The following is a 23,327-nucleotide window of genomic DNA, read 5'->3' on the forward strand; positions in this document are numbered from 1 at the left end:
ACTCAGATACTTTCTCTCTCTCTCTCTCTCATCTAAAGTAAGGGACACAGAGACAACAGCCCCTGTGCAAGAGGTCCTGATACCAGATGGGGCCTGAAGGGAGCAGAGAGCTGAGGCCTCTCACTCCTGACTTGGGTCCATCCTCTCTGGTTCCATCCTGACCATCAACTTCCCTTTTACTAGGGCTGGTTTGAGTGGGTTTTGTGTCTCGGCTTGAATGCCATTGGTGTGGGAAGGCTTTGCCTCCACCCTTTACCCTTCACCCCTCACCCCTTACCCCTTCACCCACCTCTTACCTGCTTCCCAATCTATCCCCTGCCTCCACCTTGCACCGGGTTCTCTTCCCCCAACTGGTCTCCCTGCATTGGCTCTCCTGCCTCCATTTCATTTCCACATGTGGACAGTGATCTTTCTAACATGACCCTGGCATGCCCTTGCTCTAAATCTTTGAGTGGCTCCTCACGGCTCGGCCTTGCGGACCCAGCTCCACCGCTGCGCTCCTGCTCTGCCAGCTCCCCCCCCCAACCCCTCCCCCCCCCGCCGCCCTCCACCACCCCGAGATACACAGTCCCACGGGGAAACCTGTGCACGTACTTGGACCTGTATGAATGAATAGCCACTTCCCTCCACCCCCATTTCCCACTCCTCCTTCAGGACCAAGGCCTGGGTTCATCTCACCCCACCCTGACCTTGGTTCCCTCCTCTGGCCATCACAGCACTTTATGAGGACCTCCCCTGGTATCTGCTTCATTGTATTGGGACCATACTTGCTGTCCTTGTCATGTGGCACAAGGCAGGCATTCAACAAATACTTCTAGAATGAATGAATGAATGAATGAATGAGTGATTTTCAAATGGTGAGCCAGCAGGCCTCAGATGATTTGACAGGGTTTTGTTGGGGGAAGAGGGCACGAGGAGGGGGTTTTCCTTCCTGGGAGATTAGCCTCAGTCTAGCCTGGGTGGACAGCCAGGTTCTTTTTTGTTTGTTTGTTTATTTATTTATTTTTGAGAGGGAGAGAGAGAGAGAGCACAAGTGAGGGAGGGGCAGAGAGAGGGAGAGAGGATCCCAAGCAGGCTTTGCATTGTCAGCACAGAGCCCAATGCAAGGCTCGAACCCACGAACTGTGAGATTAGGGCCCAAGCTGAAGTCAAGAGTCGGACACGTAACTGACTGAGGCACCCAGGCGCCCCTTGCCAGGTTCTTTTTGAGGCCCTCTTGCCTCCTAAAGCCCACCCCATCTCCCTGCTTATCTGGGGACATGGGGACAGGCTATTTGAAACCGGCCTTCTTGTCCTCAACACTGAATTGAAACCCACAGGAGAATTTTGCTGTGTTCGTCTTCTGGAGAAGAGGAGCACAGAGCCGAAGGGCAGAGGCTGCAAAGTGTGGCTCAGATTTGATAAACAGGCAGGAGGTTTCAGAAGCAATCAGGGGAGAAAAGAACATACATTATTCCTGGAATTCACAATGAACCGCTAATGAGCTAGAGGAGCTATGATCTGATCTTGTCCTGCCTCCTACAGCCCAGGACTGCTGGGTGTGGGACGGGACGCAGGGAGGGGCGCTGTCTGCCGCACCAGCATCCACACGGCCTGGCCAGGGCACCCCCCAGGACGGGAGGGGTGGGGCGGTGGTGTTTGCTGACCCCTGGGCGCCTGGTGGCCCTCCCTGGGATGGGAGGGTGTTTATTAGCCCTCCAAAGGTGGCGGGTCATAAAGGACCTAAAGACAAGGACTACAGGTGCTTCCTGACAGCAGTGCCGGAAGAGTGTCCTCCCTAGAACCCAACAGGGCTGGCACCCTGTCCTTGGACCCCTAGCCTCCAGAACTGCAAGAAATAAATCATGTGGTTTATAAGCCCCCAGTCCGTGCTGTTTTGTTACAGCAGCTCAAACAACCAACAGTTATTGAAATGTACTACATGCAGAGGACTGTTTTAAGCAGCTCTCACACATTACCTCATTTAATCCTTACCATTGTCCTATCTAATAGGTACCATTATTATTCTTGTGCCCATTTTACAGATGAGGAAACCGAGAGCAGAGACCTTGACCCTTCTGTCCACTGTTGAACTCCAGCACCCAGAATGGTAGGAATTCAACATACTTGTCTGTTTAATGGCACCATGATGTGCTCTAATGGGGAGCTCAGGGGCCAACAACCTCCCGGATGATGGCCCAGTGGGACCTGGGAAACGGACTGAGGCTATGATGCCATTCAAGAGGTCTGCCCCTGCCTCCTGCCCTCTTTTCGTCCACGCTTATTTTTCAAGGCCACTTACATGCAGCACTTTCACAAAGAGGGAAATCAGATTTAGGTTTGGCTCCCGAGTAGATTATAATTACAATTTTTTTTTTTTTTAATTTTTTTTTCAACGTTTTTTATTTATTTTTGGGACAGAGAGAGAGACAGAGCATGAACGGGGGAGGGGCAGAGAGAGAGGGAGACACAGAATCGGAAACAGGCTCCAGGCTCTGAGCCATCAGCCCAGAGCCTGACGCGGGGCTCGAACTCACAGACCGCGAGATCGTGACCTGGCTGAAGTCGGACGCTTAACCGACTGCGCCACCCAGGCGCCCCTATAATTACAATTTAAATCAGGGATGACCTATGCAGAAAAACCATGGCAAAGTAACAAAAATCACAAAGAGAAGCAAACAATGTGCTGTAATAATTTTCTCATTCGTTCGTTCATTCATTTATTCATTCATTTGTTCACTCACTCAAGGAGCATTCAGTGGGTTCAGCCCTGGGATGCAGAGATGAGAGTGACTTAGGTCCCGCTTCCAGTGGGAGGAGGCAGTGAAGGGTAGCAAAGGCCTGGGGCCAGCAGCTGAGGAGAGCGGGCTCCAGGCCAGAGGCCTGCCCCCCACATCTCTCTTCTCTCTGCTCTGAGGGGACCTTTCCCCAGAGCTGGTCCAGCCTAGAGTGCAGCCTAAAGGGTTCTGGTCTGCCGAGAAAAGCAAGTCACTGGACCTTGTCCCAGGCCTTGGGGCTAGCTGACCCCTTTCTGTGTCCCTCTGTCCTCCCCCCTCCCTCTGTGATAGCTGGCAGAGGGCTCCAGGTTCCTGGCCTGGCTGCACACTCATGCACCTGCTCACTCACGCGGAGCCATCTACAGACAGCCCGGCCTCTTCCCCCAACTGCCCACGCAGCTCTGCGGGGTGATTGATGGGGCTGCTCTCGCTCTGGGTCCCAGAGAGCTCCTTTTGAATAATAACTTGGCAAAATTACTCTCTTTTTTTTGCTCTCCCTATTTCTGATTCATTTGTTCTTCCTAAGTCATTCATCTTTTTTGAGTCAGAGGAAGAATGAGGAAGAGGAGGAGGAGGAGTCACAGGGGCGAGGGGCCAGGAGCCCTGCCTCCTCCTGTCACCGACTGCACCGGAGACAACGGCACCTCTCCTGCTAGGATGTCTCTATTACACCTGACCTCTGCCCGTGGGAGAAAAGCCAGTGTGGGAGGTAAGGGAGGTGGGGGAGGGAGGGGCCTTTCTGGACTGCTGAAGCCCCACCTTGAAGGCAGCCGCCTGCTCTATTCACACGCAAGGTCTCCTGACACGCTTGCGGGAATGTGGGGGTTTTCTCACCCTCAAAGGGGAGCAGCAAAGAAGGTAGGAAGGAGAGATGGGGGTTCAAGTGGGTCCTGTCAGCTTACCAACACCTTCACTGGTCACCTGCCATGTGCCAAGTGCCAGAAAGACAGACAAACAGATTCTATTCCTGCCCCCAAGGGGTTCGCGGGCTAGTACACAGGTAAGCACAACACCTGCGGTACATGGTCTAGTGGAAGTAAGTCCCGTGCAAGCATATGGAGGAGACTATTTATTCTGTGACAAGAGGGACCAGCAAGGCAGTCTTCACAGATGGGCGGGTGATGAGCTCTTCTGAAGCCTCAGTCTACAGGTGGGGGAGGATGCTCCAATGGGGGGGAGGAAATAGCTTCTTTCTTTTACCAAAAAATGTGCCCTTTGCTCCTCTGCCACACAGAAACTCACTGCCTATTTCTCTTTATTTTGTTTTCTCCAGCAGGCTGCACGCACACAACTGGGATGGTTCGAGTATGGCCCCAAATGTCCGCGGGCACGATCAGGGAGCCTGTTTGGGGCCATTTGCCGCGTGGCTACGGTTGGGAGGCTGGAAGTTTCCTTGAGAGTCAAGTCTCCTTCCAGCCATCTCTGCCATGCAGCTTGAGTATTTTTCCCCCTGGGAAGGATTTCCCCGTAAAATAAATGTCTCGTCTGAATTAATCTTATTTTGCAAAGGAGGGAGTCGTCATATTGTAAAGACAGATCATAAAAAGATGCATCAATCTGTCAAGAAGGCTGGTTACTATGAGTATTTGTTTAGCAGAAACAGTGTGCCCCATCCCCACCCCACACATCTGGCCCGAGAGGCTGGGCTATTGCTGGGCCCAGCCCCATGCGGGCAACTTCTCCTGAGTGCCCCAGGCCTCTGCAGTCTTTGCGGACCAGCCCCAGGCCCGGAAGGGGCCTGGCTAGGGTGCCCAGGTTGGCATATTGTGGCAGCCTAACTTTTCAGAAGAGGCCTGGAGCGCCCCCCACTGGAGGGGCCAGTCCCACTGCCCAGACATGTCCCAGACACTTTCATTCGGGAGCTAATGGTCTTTGGGATCTTAACGATACTCCAGACAATCTCTCCATTTTGTTTACACTTGGAAAAAAAAAAAAAAAGATTATATAGGCCTTAACCTCAGGTCATAGATTAAAAAGTAAACCGGTTAGGGGCACTTGGGTGGCTCTGTTGGTTAAGCATCCGACTTCAGTTCAGGTCATGATCTCACAGTGAGTTCAAGCCCCGCTCTGCTGTCAGCACAGAGCCCTCTTCAGATCCTATGTCCCCCTCTCTCTGCCCCTCCTTCACTTGCGTTCTGTCTCTGTCTCTCAAAAATAAACATAGAAAAAACGTTTTTTAAAAAGTAGCACAACCACACAAGCAATTCCTGAAGAGCATGATGTAAAATTTATATACCATAATATAAAACATACACAGATAATACATGAAATACGAAAGAGAAAAAGGCAAAAGTCCTCCTTCGCCTCCTCTACAGCTGACCACTGTGAATGTTTGCTGTGTCTCCTAACTCTTTTGACGCATTTCTACTGATGTATCCCCTGCTCCCCACGCATACACGGGGTATTTTGGGTTACATGAAGTTGTTCTTTTTTCTTTTACTTAATATTCTTTTATAAAAAATAAAAGAATAGGGGCGCCTGGGTGGCTCAGTCGGTTAAGCGGCCGACTTCGGCTCAGGTCATGATCTCGCGGTCCGTGAGTTCGAGCCCCGCGTCGGGCTCTGTGCTGACAGCTCAGAGCCTGGAGCCTGTTTCAGATTCTGTGTCTCCCTCTCTCTGACCCTCCCTTGTTCATGCTCTGTGTCTCCCTGTCTCAAAAATAAATAAAACGTTAAAAAAAAATTAAAAAAAAAATAAAACCTACAGACATTTATCATAGAAACTTCAAACTTTATGGAGGGTAAAAGTTTTTTTAAAAAAGATAAAACGTAAAAAAAAAGAGATAAAAAGTAAAAAAAAAAAAGATAAAAAGTAAAAAAAAAAAGATAAAAAGTAAAAAAAATTATAAAAAAAAGAAAATCCTTCCTGTTCCTCATCCCTACTCCCCAAAGCAGATACAAATACATATATATATATACATATGTATATATATGTATATATATATACATATGTATATATATGTATATATATATACACACACATATATGTATATATTTGTGCATCTTTTAAAGAAATATATTTTATGTATACACCAGTATTTAAAAATATTCACATTCATTCTGGGGTGCCTAGGTGGCTCAGGCAGCTGAGCGTCTGACTCTTGATTTCGGCTCAGGTCAAAATCATGACCCCAGGGTCATGGGCTTAGCCCCATGTCGGGCTCAGCACTGAGTCTGAAGCCTGCTTGAGATTCTCTCTCTCCCTCTGCCCTTCTCCCCTGCTCCAGCTCTCTCTCTCTCAAAATAATTTTAAAAAATATATTCATCCTTACTGTGTCCATTTTATAGACGAGGAAGTGACAGCTCAGAGAGGTCACAGGGCTTATCCAAGGTCACACAGCCGACTGGGACAGAGGCAAATGTGGAAACCAATGTCCTGACTGTGGTGGGCGGAGGCCCTTTCACTGCACGTCTCCAAGCTGTTTGCCCAAAGCCAGTCTCTCCTGGTGTCTCTAATCCCTCCCTAATCTTGACTTTGTGTGCAAGGCTGGTGACACCTCTCAATATTGCCCGTGTCACCGTCCCCTCCCGTGAGCGCCTGTTGGCTCTCGGTGTATTAATAGACTGCACTTGTGCCTCTCGTCCGGGTGGGCCTGTCTAATCGCTTCACAAACGCCTGCCGTCTCTGTCAGAGCTGTCCTCAGTGCAGAGTGGCCTCGTGGAGCCTGACACAGTGATTCATTCAGTGGGCTTTTGTTTCCCCAGACTACAAATGACAGTTATATGCAGAGGACCCTTCTTCCCAAGGATAATTCCAGTTCAGTAAGCCCTTGGCCTTGTGGGAGCTGACATGCGGGGTAGGCCTTTTGCCCCTCCCTCTGTGCTAGATTCTGGGGCCACAGGCCTGACCTTGGGGAGCTCACAGGTTGATGGAGGAGGACAGCACACACCTATATATAATCCGCCCTTTACCGCAGTTCGCCTGTGTTCCCTCTGTTCTCTTTGTGTGTGTCTGCCTTAGCCCTCTGAGACCCAGATGTGTCTATGGAGAACAGTCAGCCAGCCATATGGACACATTCGTTTCTTGTTGATAGCAGGATGGCCCCCATCTGGACGTCCGGCAACATCCAGATGGACACGCTACCCATCGATCCCGCCACCTACAGTGATAGAAGGTGGCAGAGCCTCAGGGCCTACAGGCTCTCTCCACTTACAGATGGAAAAGTGGGAAGCCCAGAACCTGGACAGCAAGGACCAGGAAGGGAGCGCTACGTGGGGGGTGTGGCAGGGGAAGGAGGGTCTGTGTATGCATTCGAGTGTTGGGGTTAGGGGCTGGCAGCTAGGGGAACTCTGATCCTGAAACTGAATTCTCCTGACTTCACAGAACTGCCCAAGTCTGGGTCTGAAGAGTGGAGCCCGAGCTTCGGGGTGGGGCGCAGCCTCCCCCGGCCTTTGATTCACTGCCACTCCGGAACCGGTCTCCTTCCCGGCAAACAAAACCTCCGCGATCTCTGATTCTGCAGCGCCCTCCAGTGGGTAACGGGAGTATGTCTGCAGAGAAAGTCTTAGGACTCCACGTGGCAGGTCATTACTGGATTTTAGAATCTATATGCAAGTTCCTTACTGGATTTTAGAATCTATATGCAAGTTCCTCCACCCGCTCCCCACCCTCTGCGTGAGAGAAAATTCTAAAAGGACAGTTGGCTGTTTGTATGGAGGAGTGGAGAAGGGAAAGTACAATGCTAAACAGACTCTGCTCTGCCAATTTTCCAAATGACTTTGGTCCATTCTTATTGCATCCCCCAGCCCCAAGTCAGGACACCCTCTTAGTTAACTTCTAACTCCTGATAGTGCCTGTTTCCCCCCAAGCCTTCGCAAGTTTGATGAAACTTGGGGGGGAAACCCTAAACCAGCAGGGGGAAATGGGTTCCAAGACTCTGCCATCTCAGTGAGATAACACAATTCCTCCAGATCCGAGTTTCTCCGTGTGAGCTGCGTGTGTACCCCAAGCGTGTTGGAAATTAAACCTGGCCACATGTGGAGGGGCCCCCAACACCAGGTCTCCCAGCTGTGCGGGCTCCCAGCCAGAGAGGGGCTCAGTGAGGCTCCCCTCCTCCCCACCTTCCCTCCCAATGCGGTTGCCTTCCTTCCCTGCAGGTGCTTGGTCCCTCCTCCTGTCCTCCTCTTCCTCTTGAGCCTCCTGCCTCCTGCTTCCGGGGTCATGCCCCTCACCTTCCGTCTGCCTCAGTCCTCACGGAGCATACTGTCCTCTCCCCCAGTGGGCCCTTCAACTCCTTCAGCCACCATCCCCTTCTCTCATGGCTACTTTGTGAAGAGAACTTTTCCCACCCGCTTTCCTTGTCACCCACATGATGCCTCCATCGTCCTCTCCCCTCAGCTGCTCACACCCCCTCCCCTTGCCTGTGTCCCAGCTCCCTCCCTGGATGCCCAGACCTTTATAAGGGGTGTCATCGTCACGGGTGTCACCCAGCTCCTTTATCTGTTCTCCCTCGGGGTCTTCCGACCCACACGAAAGAAAAGCACTTTCCATGGGAACGTGCCGGACCCCTGGAAGGCAGCTTTGGGGAGGAGGGTTTTAGGCTGTCACGGAAGGGAGAGAACTAGAAGGGCAGGCCGCAACATGGAGGACTCCCAGGAACTGTGGGGTTCACGGGGGCTTGCTGTGCGGGGCAGGCGGAAAACAGCTCAGATCCGAGGAGGTGAGGCCAGCCCACCCTCCCTTGCCCTCAGCCCAGGGCCTCCCTTCCACAAAGTGTCTTCTAGGAGAACTTTGGCATTTGCTGTTTCTGCCAGGTACTCTGGCCACACAGTGACAGAAGGGGCCACGAGAAGATGCCGAGATAAAGAGACGGGCAGGGAGGGAAGACACGTGTCCTGAGTACAGACGGCACGGATGGTGATGTCTCCTCTTACTCTCACAGCAACTGTGACCGGGAGCGCCATTTTTCAGATGAAGAATCCGACTCAGAGGGGTTCCCAGGGCTACACCATTGGGCCATGTCTGAACTGAGCTTCTGGGAGCCACCCACCCAGTGTCCAGGCACACAGCCTTGCCATGTCCCCCCCCCCCCCCCACACAGATTGTCACCTTCCTATTTCTCTAATGACTCCATGCATGGAGAGAAGGGAGAAACTGACATGTGGAACAAGGGAAGGGCACGGAGGGACGCACGCAGGGGAGAGGTAGAGAGAGGCAGGGAGAGAAAGGCGGGGGACGGCAAAGGGACACAGATGGGGAGACAGTGACCTAGAGAGAAGTGGAAATAAGCTGCTTATCTCTTCCTAAGGGAATGAATGGATTTGTAATAAAATATGCCTTCCAGGTCTCATCCCCAGAACTTCGCAATCAGAATTTCTGGGAGTGGGGCCCAGGAGTCTGCGTGGAAAGAAAGCTCCTCTGAGCAGCAAAGCGTGCTTTGAAGTGCATCCGAAAGACAAGATGCATCGATGGGTGGAGACAGAACGGGGCAGACGGATAATATGCAGTAAAGCAAATACAGCGGCTTGTTAACGGAGGAATCCAGCAAGTGGGTAACCCCGTTCACTGTACGATCCGTTTAGCTGTCTGTATGTTTGAAAATTTTCATAAGAAAATGTTGGGATAGAATCCTGAATGACTGTGCTGATTAGGCAGGTCTGGGACCACTGTTGTAGGGGAAGGCTTCCTCCGAGGACTTTGGGAGGAGCAGTCGCCTGGCAAGCGCCCTCTGCACCCCCCTCCGCGGCGCCTTGGGTCTGATCAGTTTCTCAGCAATCCCAGAATGCACAGCAGCCCCCGCGCAGGCCACTGCCCTGTCCCCTGGGTCCTGAAGGAAGTCCATCTGCCCCTGGGCCCTCCTGTGCCGGGTGTGGAGCAGGACTAGGCAGGCCCTCTGAGGCTGGCCCCTGCAGGGCACAGAAGCAATGTGATCAAATCGGCTGGCGGGGTGGGTTTGGCAGAGGTGAGGCTAGAAGTTCTCTTGGAAGAATCTGAAGCCGAAGTGCTCACAATGGCCCTTGAGCACCTTGGCCAGAGCTGGGGAGCCACAGAAGAAGACCTGCACCTTGCCCTTCTTCTCAGCAGCCACTTTCTGGAACACCTGGAGCCCACACGGGGTTAGGAGAGAGGGAGGGGGAGTAGGCCTGTGGACCTGCTCAGGTACCTACCCACCTGGAGCTGACAACATAATGGGGGGGGGGGGGGCGGGATGGCCTTCTGTCCCCACGAGGAAATCCAAGGCACAGCCACATGGCTTCAGAGCAGAGTCCAACGTGCAGCCATTAATTTGGGGGCCATTGGCTCACCCCCCGGCCTGACCCAGACCCCAGGAAGGGGCTGGGCCGGAACGACCCAGTTCTTCCACTCCCAGAGCGTGCCTGTGGGGAGACTGCAGGGCTGGAGGGCAACCCCAGAGCACGCTGAACCCCGACTGCTCAGACCTCACACTAGTCCTCCCCTGGTCACATGCCTCCATTGACATGTCTCTTTCTTAAAGTCCAGCTTTTCCCCCAGTGAGGACCCTTCCCCACCCCACATTCTGCTTAAGGAGGCCACTGCTGAAAGTCCTCTTTGGTGGCCAAGCACCGGCAGCGTCCTGCTCCCTCACTGGGGACAATTGTCTCCAGCACTTTGAAAAGCAGTCCCTTCTGGCACCTCATGCAAACTCTGCACCTGATTGGGAAGTACTCAGCAGGAAAAATGATCTGAAAACCAATCTGAGAAATCAAATAGAAAGACTGTAAATTTCTGTGCCTTTGGGTCTCAGTCTTTTCCATTTGTACCAGAAACAATAAGAAGACATGGTGCTACTTCCCCAAGACCCTTGTCTTCTCAGGCCTTCTGAGCCTCCCTTCATAGGGAGTTAGGGCTGGGGGAGGCCTAGGAGGTCATATAGGCTAACGTCTCTGAACAGATGGAGTAAGTGAGGCCAATAATACGACAAGGTAAGCTAGTGATGGCACCAGAACGTAGGTCCCCTGCCTCCCTTTCTGGGTCTGGGATCCCGGTTGGACTCTGAATGCTGGCCTCATGCTTGGTCCCTAGCTTCCCGGCCCTAATCTCCCAGCCACTGTCTTAGGCTCTCAGCCCCACTGGGCCCTGCAGGCTGTGGGGCCCTCGCTGGCCTTTACCTTCCTCCAGTCAGGCCGCCCAGGCTGGGTGCGTGTCTGGAGGCCCGTGATGGAGTCCTTCTTCTCCTTCTTGGCCAGGAGGTCGAGGGCCATCTGCAGGCCAATGGCCTTCATGTCATTCTTGCCCAGTGCAGAGGTCATGTACATATGCAGCTCCAGGAAGCGGCCTGTGTGGCGGGGGGAGAAGGTGGCACTGAGGAGCTCGCGCCCGTGATGAGGACAGGGTAGGACGCCAGCCCCTAGTCCTGGGGCTTGGATAGAGACCAAGAGTGCTCTGAACTCACACCTTCAGCCCACTGCGCTCGCCCATGACCTCCAAGGGACCAGCGCTTTAGAAAGGAAAGGTGGTCCACTGCTGGAGTGGAGCCTACTCTGTGCATGGCATACACGAGTGACTGTCCATCCACTCTCTGATGTGCGCCCCACAGCCACCCCAGGAATAGACGGGGAAATGAATCCCAGGACAGCACAGCACAGCAGTCCTTGGGCTCTGAGCTCATGCCCTTTCCTGCCTCATGGTGTCTGCTCAGTCTGCTTGGGGACACAGGCCAGGCACACCTGGAAATGTAACTGAGAACAAAAGGTCAAGGGTTATATGAGTGGCAATGCTATTGGTCTACAGGAAATGGAAGGGGCAGACTGAGCCGCTTCCTGAGAGGGTTGGGGGGCGGGGGAGGGAGGGTGCTGGGATAGGTCTTGAGAGAGGACCAAGATTCCAAGGTGGGGGGAGGGGATGAATAGAGGGCATCCTAAGAAGGGGGACCAGGTGAGCCGAGGATGAGAGGCCCGAACAGATGTGGTGTTTGTGGGGCATGATGTGACTGCCTGCCTGGAACACAGGATCCTTGAATGGGAGCAAACGCGAGATGGGCCTGGACACCCACTGAGACCAGAACGTGAAGGGGCTTGAATTCCCAGCCAGCAAAAGGGGGAAGGGAGTGGGTGTTGGAGCAGGGCATGATGGGATGAGAACAGCACCCCAGAAAGGGGAGCCAGAGGACAGGAGGGACAGGGCAGAGTTTGGCCTGGACCTGCCTGGACACTGGTGGGTGCACACAGCTCAGTGCCTGCAACAGGACAGGTTTGCTGAGACACCGATCCCTTGAGCTCTCAGGGCAACTGGAGCTCCCTGGTGGGCACCTCTGGGCTCAAGCACCTTCCTCCGTTTCCCCCGACATGGCGTACAAATGTTCTCATTTCCCAAGAGTGCCACGATGGGGAAAAGGCTGGCGAATGATGCCTTCCACCTGTGCGTTAGTCCAAGCTAATGACAGGCCCCGATTTAGGACGCTGGGTCCACAAGCTGATGATCACTTCATCCTTCTCTCCCAAGACTAAAGGATTCACGCCATGCCAGCTGGCTCTCTACTGTCTTGCGAGATATACCATTAGCCTGCTTTTCCTTTGGCTCAAGGTCTCAGTCACTGTTAAAATGCAAATGGCCCTAGGAGAGATTCCACATTTTATTTCACATATCACTCCAGTTGAGTAGGGCGGGGTGGTGTGGGAGGGAAGAAGATGTACCGTAGGGGACGCTCATCTGAGACAGCCCCGACCCTTCTTCCCCCCTCCCTGAGACTCCCCATCCCCCTGCGAGGGGTAAGGGGGAGCGACACCACAGTGGGAGGGAGAAGAAGGGGCTCTGGAGAATGACCTGACATGGTTTTCATCCTCTCCAAACAGTCGTGTGGGAGACAGTCAGTCCGTTTCTGGGACACTCTCTTAAGGAAAGACTTGAACTATGTGCACATACATATTAATTGCAGCTTTATGTATATATATATATACATATACGTATACGTATATGTATATGTATATATATATATAGTGGAGCATCAGGAATAAATATAGTGTCTAGTAGCCGAAGCATGGCAAACCGTTAACTGGATCATTCATTATACAGCCATTAAATACTGTTACTGTTAGCGGTGACGCTGAGGCTTTTCTTTCCAGGAGGTAACTTTACTCGTGCCGGCACAGCTCACTTGGGTTTGCACCTGAGCCCCGAACGCCACGTGGCGTGGTTTTTTATGTACTTGCCACTTCTTTGTCTCCCGTATCTGGTAACGTACAAACGCGCAGTCTGATTAAGTGGTCTCAGGTTACAAGGTCATGAGGGATGTCACGTATGCACATAGCCAGCTTGGCCCGAGTTTCCCTTTTTTATCCTCCCAGCAGCCCTATGGGGTAGGCGCTAGTTGTATCCATGTTTTGTTTTGTTTTGTTTTGTTTTGTTTTTCACATGAGAAACGTAAGCAAGGCAATACCATGGTCAGGTTTCTACAGCGATTACAGGATAGAATAAAAATTAAACCCAAACAGAATGTCCGAAGCCGAAGCTACAGAAACTGAACACGATGAACCACAAATTCTAGGACTCAAACCTTGGTAAATAATTAAAGACGAAATCAGAAGTCGCGGGCTTCAGCTGCCGTTAATGAGAAGCCTTGGAAGAAATGTGAGGTAATAAAGTTGTTGACTCAAGGGGCTTCGAGAACGCAAAGCACCAGGTTGGCTGTTACCCTTTGTTTATACAGATTACGAAGAAGCAAACGGCAAATATTTATATACCGGTAACCAGGAAACTTAAATGAAATCTAAACTTTCCCCCTAGCTCATCATCATAAAAGTGAGTTTCTAATGAATTAATATACATAAAAGCATTTAGAGCAAAGTCGAGGCTCTATAAATATTTGCTATAATTGTTATTTACAAGAAAGAGCAAAGAGCTTTACTGTAACATTCTAAAGTTTGCCGATTCCATGGCAAACACTGTTGACTTGTGCTTTATGGCTTTGAATATTTGTTGTAGTAAGCGTCGTCTGTTTAAACATTTCTTATAGAAAACTGCATCTGAGTACTTGAACTTATAAACTGTTTTTCATAGGAATTTGAATTCGCTCATGGCAGCTTTAGGATAATTAAACAGCCAAATAAAATCTGACCTCAACCAGTGTAAGAAAAACCCGCCAGTTCTCTAAAGTTAGAAACATATCTAAAGGTATTCCTCCTCATGTTAGCTATTCCACAAGGAAACGAAACCAAACGATTCTAACAGATTAACTTAAAAACGCAGCGCAACTTCCGTAAAGATGTTCCGTAAAGACTATGATGGAACCCAGAGAAGCATGTTATTGTATAGGCTAAGCGCTGGCTTAGCACAACACATAGGCAGCAACACTTAGGGGTTGGTGGACGGAGACCGCAGGGCTGGAGGGGGACATTCGAAACATTCATTTTTGATGAAAGTGTAAAAGAAGGGACCAGACAGTAAAATAATTCATACACGTTAAGGTGTTCAGACCATTCTCCACACTTTTTGATTACCACCTCGTCAGGAAAAAGAGTGAGCATTCACCCTCAATCAACGCCTATGCTTATTTACCTGTGCATCTCTACCAGCAGATTATGTACATTAAAAATTTATGTTGGATGGGGCACCTGGGTGGCTCAGTCGGTTAAGCTTCTGACCGGCTCAGGTCATGATCTCACCGTTCATCAGTTTGAGCCCCATGTCAGGCTTTGCACTGACAGTGCGGAGCCTGCTTGGGATTCTCTTTCTCTCCCTCTCTCTCTGCCCCTACCCCGTTCATGCTGTCTCTTTCTCAAAATAAACAAACAAATATACATCTTTAAAAAATGTAAGAAAATATATCAGGGGGTCCTTTTTAAATTTCTCTAAATATATTTTTTTAATGTTTATTTTTGAGAGAGACAGACAGACAGAACGCGAGTGGGGGAGGGGCAGGGAGAGGGAGACACAGAATCTGAAGCAGGCTCCAGGCTCTGAGCTTGAACCCCCGAACCATGAGATCATGACCTGAGCCAAAGTCGGACGCTTAAGGACTGAGCCACCCAGGTGCCCCAGGAGGTCCTTTTTTTAAAGACCGTGTGCATAGCCTGATGGGATTATGAATACATTTTTCTCCTCTTTTTTTGGTTTCACAAATGTTACATTTTAGTCGGGGGGGGGGGGAAGTCATCCTCTTTCTCCCACATTTTGCATAGAAATGGAATTATCTAGAAACCCTCTTAAATAGACCCTGAGCCTGAACCGCCACCCTGCTGCCACGCTCCTCAGCCCCATCCTTCTCCTACCCTCTCGTGTCTCCTCGGCCTGGTCCAGCTCCAGTTTGGTCAGCAGGCTCACAAACCACTCGAAAGACCGCTGGTCTCGATTGATCCAGATGAAGTCCACCTAGGGGGAGGGGCCCTTCTGCTCAGAGCTGGTGCTGCCTTGCTCACAGCACGCTCACACCTGCGGTCCCCACCGCGGGATGACCACCTGGGGGTCAGCAGGGCACACATTATCACCCCCATTTAATGGAGGGGGAAACTGAGGCTTGCAGAGGTAGGAACCTTGCTCAGGTCACAGGGCAGCGTGGGATCAGGACCCAGGTTCCTGACTGCCGGCTCGGGGTTTTCTGTAATGATCTATTTGTTTATAGCAAGCAGGGTTCTGAAATAGGAAGCTTAGGAAGAAGCCAAGAGAACATTAGTTAATTATTTTTTAGAAACTCTTTTCAGTGGTCTATAGAAAATAACGAATTTTCAAAAGGCAAACGTTTTCATTTTTAAAACCACCACCAGGCAATGGTAAACACATCATGGCTGTAACTGGATCCCAGGTGCCTGACTTTCGGGCTCCCAGGTCTTTAGTGGGATTCCATCTTCAGGGCCCTCAATGCCTCTCAGAAGTGACAGGGGAAGGCCTGGACGCTCGGGAGGCACCATAGGGCCCAGTGGATCCAAGCAGGGGAGAGAGCCATCTGTCCCTTCCCCTCATCTGCAGCAGAGAGCCCACTGTGGTTCAGGGAGGTTTCCGGGAGACAGGGCCCAGAGGCCTGCCTGGAGGAGGTGGCGCTCACCTTGTGGAGCTTCATGTCCTCATCCTGGACGTTGTCCATCCAGGAGTGCTGGCAGCTGGGGCAGATGTGCTTCCTCTTCTGGTGCCTGGGGGGAGGTGATGAGGGATTTTGAATTTGGGGTGAGTATAAGACTTCTCAGGACCCCAAAGAACAGTGCAGGGGGCAGGGGAAAAGGGTGGGGTGGCAGGGCCCACCCTGTGAGGAAGCGGAGGGATGAGAGCCAAAAGAGAGAGGGAGGGGGAGCAGGGGAGGAAAGAGAAAAAAGGGTGAAAGGAGAGGAGGGAAGAGCAAGGGGGAGGGAAGAGAGGAGAGAGGAGAGTGTCTCTGGACTCTGTCCCGGGATGCAGCCCACCCGCCCACCTGTACATGATGCTCTGCAGGATGGAAGCGAAGGGGGTGATGCCGATGCCTGCTCCGATGAGCACCGCATGCTCAGAGGCAAAGATCCTGCGGGTGGGGGTTCCGTAAGGGCCGTCGATATAGCACTGTGAACAAACAGGAGGGCATTCGAGGGGAGGGCTGGAGGCATGGGGGAGAGCTGAACCCCAAGGCTTCAGCATCTCCCTCTTATATGCAGGCAGTCACTTCCTGGGCTGGAGCCCAGATCTAAGTGGCTCCCACTGCAGTGCCTGGAGCCCAAATCTGGGAGAGCCCTGGAATATTAGAAGGCAGAACTGGTGAGAGTGGGACCCAGCCAGCATCCCCGTGTGCACCTGCAAGGGGACAGGGTTCGATCCCCTTCTCTGGATACCGGGAAGTCAGGCCCTGGGGACTTGAGGGACTGGGGTACCCAGGGCCACGGCAAGCCCTCCCTGCAGGCAGAGGCTTCATATTCTCTGGTTGCGGCAGGGATTCTCGGTCATGTCCACCTGCTGGAGCCTCCTACCTTGATGTTGCAAAACAGATGGTTCTCAGAGGACATCTCGGAGACCTGCGATGAGCAGAGAGTTGTGGGTCTCTGGGAGTGGAGGGGTCAGGCAATCCTCAGAGGCATCCTGGCCTCTGCCAGTCTGAGCACCTTCACAAAAGGGGAATTGCTTTTTCTGTCCCAAGCATGGCAGGGAGCATGGAGTGTGCCGGTGAACCGGCTCTTCAGGAAAAGAAAACAACAACACGCTCCTGACTCCGTCTGGAGATTTCTGGTAGAAACACTGCCATCACGGCGGCCACCATAATGACTGTGTCTAAGAACCGGCTCTCAAAGCTCCTGAAAATCTAACAGTTGGCTCTTGTGATCCAATACAAATCAGCTCCAGGGGGTGACTGGAGAACACTCCCTCCCTCCTCCTATCTCCAGCCACTACTATAGCTTTCACGTCCCCAAACACACCCCCTGGCCTTGACCATTCTTTTCCCTCAGCTGAGAACAACACCCTTTCCTCTTCCCCAGCTGGCAAATTCCTATGCATCTTCCAGAGTCCAGCTCATCTAAAGTAGCTGCTCCTTCTTGAAGTTCTGCCCGGCTTCGCCAGGCAGAAAAGCCAGTGGCTGGCCTGGCTCATGGCTCCACTCTGCCCTTGGGACCCTGTCCTGGGCTTGCTGATGGGAGCCACTGAGGGCAAGGAGGAGGCCTCTTCTGTCTGCTCTGCCTGATTCCTCCAGGCCTGAGCGCATGAGAGACCAGATTTGGGAGGTCGGCGCACTTCCTCCCACAAGGTGAAGGAAATAGAACCCCCACCCCCCCCACCCCAAAACAGGCTATAGGGCCTGTGATAGTTTTCTGTCTGCTGCTGGAGGGCAGCATTAGGAGTGACCTTCACAATTACCCAGAGCAATCCCTCACTTGACAGAAAAGGAGCCCAGTCTAAGAGTGGGAACAAGCTCAGGGGAGAGCCTGGGTCTCCTGCTGACCGTCCAGTGCCCGTCACACTACAGCCTGCTGCTTCTTTGTCCGGGGGCCACTGAATGCTGTGTCCCCCACGGTGTCAGACTTGAACTACTTGTGTAGGAGGTACCCTGGACGAGAGCGACTCTCCTTTCCGTGGTCTTTAAACCTTCCAATTGCAAGGAGAAAGCCCACATCACGGTTAGTAATCTTTAACGTGCTACGCTTACCAAGCCCACCTCTTTCTTTTTCTGGTACTAAAGCAAGAAAGAGAAAGAGCATGAGAGAGAGAGAGAGAGAGAGAGAGAAGGAGAAGGAGCAGCAGACTGTGGCTTCAGGCTCAGAGCGTCAGCAGGCAGGAACATCTGGCCAGAATTGATTAAGATTGGCTTTTATTGATTTTACTTTTTTTTTCCTAAATTTTTTTTTCCTTAATGTTTTTGTTTTTTTGAGAGAGACACAGAGTGTGAGTGGGGAAGGGGCAGAGAGAGGGAGACACAGAATCCGAAGCAGGCTCCAGGCTTCCAGCAGAGCCCGATGTGGGGCTCAAACCCACAAACTGTGAGATCATACCTGAGATGAAGTCGGACGCTCAACCGACTGAGCCACCCAGGCGCTCCTTGATTTTACTTTGAGAGTTACCTTCTGATTATGGCACACGAAATTAGTTTACCATTCAAGATAGCAATCTACAGCGTCCTTTTATTTTTTTTTTTTTTAATTTTTTTTTTTAACGTTTATTTATTTTTGAGACAGAGAGAGGACAGAGCATGAACGGGGGAGGGTCAGAGAGAGGGAGACACAGAATCGGAAGCAGGCTCCAGGCTCCGAGCTGTCAGCACAGAGCCCGACGCGGGGCTCGAACTCACGGACCGCAAGATCATGACCTGAGCCGAAGCCGGCCGCTTAACCGACTGAGCCACCCAGGCGCCCCTACAGCGTCCTTTTAAACACAAGTAAGTTTATAGGGACACGTGCGTGGCTCAGTCGGTTAAGCGTCCTACTTCAGCTCAGGTCATGATCTCGCCACTTGTGGGTGCGAGCCCCGCGTCGGGCTCTGTGCTGATAGCTCAGAGCCTGGAGCCTGCTTCCGATTCTGTGTCTCCCTCTCTCTGCCCCTCCCCTGATCACACTCAGTCTCTCTCTCCCTCAAAACTAAATAAACATTACAAAAAAAAAATTTTTTTTAATACAAGTAAGTTTAAAGTCATGTTGGGGTGTGAGGAGAGAGACCAGGTAGGAAATATTCCCAGTGAGGAGCGAACACGGCAGAAGTTAGGAAGGCAGTGTGTACATGCCTGGCTGCAGGAGCACCACATCATATGCACAGCTTCGTGCATGTGGCTGCCCTTAAGCACTTCTCTCTCCTGAGTCCCATGGATCCACCACCCCTGGGGACACAAAGGCCGGCTCTCCCGCCTCCAGCCCCAGCTTCCTGAGCCTTACCAGACCCCACTCAGACGTGGTTCTCCGCTGTGCCTGAGCCGATTCCTCTGTCCCTGTGGGCACCGGGCCTGGGTCCCCATGCTGTGGAGTCCCCCTGGGCCTGTAGGATGTCAGCTCCACGGTCACATCCTTGCTGGAGGCCATAGCTCCCTGCACCGCGGCTCCGGACCGGACGGGCTGGCACTGAAAACTCTGTTTGGGTTCGAAGTGGAAATGGCTTTATTATTTAAATCATGAAACTAGGGTGCCTGGGTGGCTCAGGTGGTTGAGCATCCAGCTCTTGATTTCGGCTCAGGTCATGATCTCGTGGGTTCGTGAGTTCGAGCCCCACGTCAGGCTCTGTGCTGACAGTGTGGAGCCTGCTTGGGATTCTCTTGCCCTCTCTCTCTGCCCCTCCCCTGCTCAAGCTCTTTCTCTCTCTCTCTCAAAATAAATAAACATTTAAAAAAATTTAAATCATGAAATCAATACATGTTAGTTTTTAAAGAGTCACATGTTACAGAACTATAAAGATTAAGGTGAAAAAGTACCCTGAATAAAGTGGAATCACTTCTCTAAACACTTTTTTCTATGTCCTTCCAGACTTTTACTCTCTCTCTCTCTTTTACATAAATGAAACATATTGCTTTGTAACCTGCCTTTTCCACTCACTACATCTTGACTAGCTTTCCATGCTAATGCATATACATTTACATAATCTTTTTTAAGGAACTTACTATTCCGTGATAAGGGTGATCAGTAATTTATTTAGCTACATCCCTAGTGTTGGACAATTTTGATCATCCCCATTTTCTCATTAGTGTTAATTAACAACCACCATATAGAAGATAACATCTTTCTCATCTCTATCCCTTTACCCTGATTCATTTTTCTTCCTGGCACGTATTATCACCTGACACATTATGTCTGTATTTTGTTTGTTTATTGTCTACCTCTCCCTCTGGAAGGGAAGCAGGCACTGCATCACTGTTGCTTACGGATTTATCTCCAGCATCTAGAATAGTGCCTGGAAAACAGTAGGTGCTGTGCTCAATAAATATTTGCTAAATGAATGAAGGAACAAGGTGATTAATGTACTTCCTGTGCAGCTACCCAATTAGCTTTTTAGGACAAATCCCTACAAATGGAATGGCTGGGCCTGTGGGTACACATATTTAAAATGTTGACGCATGTGGCCAGACTGCCTGCCAGAAAGATTATGCCAATCTATTCTATGGCGGTGGTACCTTAAGGTCCTAAAGAAACACAGTCTTTAACGTATCTACCCACAGATTCCTGGTGTGCGTGACTCTCCTGGTGTTCAAAGCCAGCTTCCTCCTTCAGGAAGGTTCCCCTGATTAAGAACAGAGAACGTTCTGCTTGTTTCTACTGACCCCTTCATCTCCCAAAGCTTTGCTCTGGGCATCTTTCTAGAGGGGTTTGTGATCTGGCCTGGCAGGATTCCGCCTGGTTTTTCTCCCCTCGGAGTTTAAATTCCACAGGGGCACGACAGGGCTGAGCCAGGCCCGGGGCTGCTTTTCCTTTGACCTTCAGCAGGGGCTTCCCCACATTAACATGTCTCCCAACTGAGCCGTACAGCCTACTAGGTGTGGGTTCGGGCGCCTTAGCCTCCTTTGTCCGTTCTCACTGTCGTCTCGCTGCCCTCCTCCAAAACCTCCCCGAGTCAGTATTCGTTCCAGACACTGGCAACTTGTCAGCTTCGTGGGTTCATCAGAGCTCAAAAGATAACAGCACTGCCACTGATGCTGCTGACGCTGATGGTGAATAGTCCATGTGGACCGTGCTGTCCCGTTAGCTCAGTGCTTTCCCTGCATTCATTCCATCATTGGCTCTTAAAAAGCATCACGTGAGAAAGGGAGGCCAAGGATGGGAACCACCTGCAGTTAGTCCATTGATGACTAAGCTAAAGCTCTAGTAAGCGAAGGGACATACAAGGCCGTACAGTCACAAGGTGCTGCAGCAGGGACGTGGAGGCGGGGTTTTCCGATCTCAATCTCCCCTCTCTTTCCATTGTCCACCTGGCTTCTAACGGAGGACTTGGGGCTCGGGAGGTCCTGGGGCGGTTGGGCTGTTGGATCACACTGTCCACAGTTGCCTCGCCCCCTGTGCTGCCGTCCAGCCAGTGTATACAGCCGTTGCTCAATGATTGATGTTCACCATTGAGAACATCAGCAACTCGGTCCCCACTGGGTTTGACTCCACAGTGGACCCTTCCTCCCCTGAAGCAACCTACCTGGGGCTTCCTCTGGCTCCTTCTCATCCTCAAACTCCTTGACAGCCGTTTGGAGTCCACAGGGTCTGATGTCTTGAAGGACTCATACAGCCTGTTTGTCCACTGCCCTTGGGACCGGACGTGTAGCCAGATGGTGTCTGAGCAAGAGACAGGGCAGGGGGAGAGGGGGTCAGCGCCGCCGGCCTCCAGCAGGGAGCAGGCCCGTCTCACCTGAGGGACTGGGGCTGGGCATCTACTGCTCAAGCTCCAGACTGAATGTCCTTCCACGGGCCCAAACTAGCAGTCCCAGCCCTGGGACTTGGAAATCTCATCTCTCTGGTGCAGATATTGTAGTCTTCCTCCATGAAGTCAACTTAAGCCATCTGCTTTGCCAAGACCAGGGTCAGAGTGGCCCTGAGCACGCTAGAAGCTCCTGCCTCCTTGATCAGGCCAGGGTCTCACCAAGGTGGCGACCACTCCCTCCCACATTCAACCAGGTGCTTGTCAACGGCTCTGCACACAGTAGGTGTTCAGTCTGTGGCACGAACAATGGCTTTCATTGTGCCTAGTACCTGGGATGTAGCTTCTCTGCTGAGGGGTGACCGGCAGAAAGGTGGTGTGGGTGGCCACCCCTCTGCTGAAGGGTACCAGAGAGAATCCACAACATTTGAACAAGGAGCCCCCCACCCCGAGAGATCTCCTGCTCAGGCATTCTTACCCTTTAAACAATTTCTTTAAACCATGGGGGCGCCTGGGTGGCTCAGTGGGTTAAGCGTCCGATTTGATTTCAGCTCAGGTCATGATCTCACTGTTCATGAGTTTGAGCCCCACATCGGGCTCTGTGCTGACCCTGCAGAGACTGCTTGGGATTCTCTCTCTCTCTCCCTCTCTCTCTTGCTTGCACTTTCTCTGTCTCTCTCAAAATAAAGAAATAAACTTAAAAAACATTTTAAACCATGGACTCTCTTGGCAGTCCTGTGAATACAACAGAGAGACTCCTTCTCAGAGCAGGGTTTTTTAAATACACAAAGTCACACACATGGAAATCACAAATGAGACAGCACGTATTTGTTTGCAAAAAAACCAAAAAAACAAAAAACAAGCACACCCCCCCCCCCAATGTGTGATTGAAGAATACGTCTGCTTCTTTGCCAACACAGTAAACTATGAGGTCCCGCCAGAATTGCGTGGCCACTGAAACCTGAAGTCGTTGATGAGCATAAAGGACACCCCGAGGTGCCGGCAACCATGACAATGCGATCTCAAAGAATCTTGTGATTTTTATTTTGAAAGAGTCACAGGTATTGTTAATGCTTCAGTGGCTGGCTGTGGGCATTCACAATCGAAGAAGATGCTAAGGTTCAGTTAATTCTCCGAGGCTTCCTCTCCCTTGACCCTACAAGTGCCAGGGGGGCTGGGCTGTGCCTTGTTTACACAACACACTCTGAGGCACCCCACACAGTGAGTGCATGTGGGGGGGGCCTCCCTAAACGCTGGGAGAATGCAATCAGTTACTACTGCCAACCTGAGTCCACTCCTGATTTCTGTGAGCCAGCTCCGTAAACCAACTCGGAGTATGTACCAGCCCTCATACGGACTCACTCAGCCCACCACAGGAGGCTCAGGGCCTGAGAGACAGGCAGGTTCCAAGCAAACGCCCTGAAGAAACCCCATTCGAGAATCGGCCAAGTCAATGGCACATCCATCTAGTGTATGTGGTCATTTTAATCATACTGGTATCACTATACTGGAATACTATGCAGCCATGCAAAGGGAAGTTCTTATTTATTTTTTTTGTATTTTTAAAAATGGTTATTTATTAGAAAATTTTTTTAACGTTTATTCATTTTTGAGAGACAGAGAAACAGAGCACGAGCCAGGGAGGGGTAGAGAGAGAGGGAGACACAGAATCTGAAGCAGGCTCTAAGCTCTGAGCTGTCAACACAGAGCCCGAGGCAGGGCTTGAACTCACAAACCGTGAGATCATGACCTGAGCTGAAACCGGACACTCAACCGACTGGCCCACCCAGGCGCCCCTTGGAAAGTTTTTTTTTTTTTTTTTTTTTTTAAAGAACTGACATGCAAAGACTTTTATGACATACTGCTCACAGAGAAAAGGCGGGCTGCAAAACAGCGTGAAGAATGTGACCC

The 23,327-nt window shown here is 51.3% G+C and overlaps 1 protein-coding gene and 1 long non-coding RNA gene across 6 annotated transcripts in view; one reads left to right on the plus strand and one right to left on the minus strand.

Annotated features, from left to right (window-relative positions):
• NOX5 (NADPH oxidase 5) overlaps positions 1-23,327 on the minus strand; it is a 53,704-nt gene that overhangs the window by 9,662 nt on the left and 20,715 nt on the right. For 3 of the 5 annotated variants that reach the window (XR_008417043.1, XR_002077939.2, XM_019441646.2), the window contains exons 10-16: positions 21,198-21,334; positions 18,965-19,156; positions 16,580-16,624; positions 16,054-16,178; positions 15,694-15,778; positions 14,924-15,023; positions 10,826-10,992 (exon numbers count right to left, since the gene is read on the minus strand). Coding sequence is in view for 3 of the 5 variants with exons in the window: in XM_019441646.2 (XP_019297191.2) it covers positions 10,826-10,992; positions 14,924-15,023; positions 15,694-15,778; positions 16,054-16,178; positions 16,580-16,624; positions 18,965-19,156; positions 21,198-21,334 (851 nt within the window). In the remaining 2 variants the exon portion in view is untranslated. Of the gene's footprint in view, positions 1-8,999; positions 9,796-10,825; positions 10,993-14,923; positions 15,024-15,693; positions 15,779-16,053; positions 16,179-16,579; positions 16,625-18,964; positions 19,157-21,197; positions 21,335-23,327 lie in introns of those variants that run through there. The other 2 variants (XM_019441645.2, XM_053888910.1) reach the window with 2 other exon arrangements.
• On the plus strand, positions 1,447-4,250 carry LOC109262777 (uncharacterized). Its single transcript, XR_008417044.1, has 3 exons — positions 1,447-2,089; positions 3,305-3,465; positions 4,030-4,250. It is a non-coding gene; the product is annotated as an uncharacterized LOC109262777 (long non-coding RNA).

Source organism: Panthera pardus, unplaced genomic scaffold, assembly GCF_024362965.1.
Source record: "Panthera pardus isolate Hobbes unplaced genomic scaffold, ASM2436296v1 HiC_scaffold_24, whole genome shotgun sequence".
In the NCBI taxonomy this organism is placed as follows: Eukaryota; Metazoa; Chordata; class Mammalia; order Carnivora; family Felidae; genus Panthera; species Panthera pardus.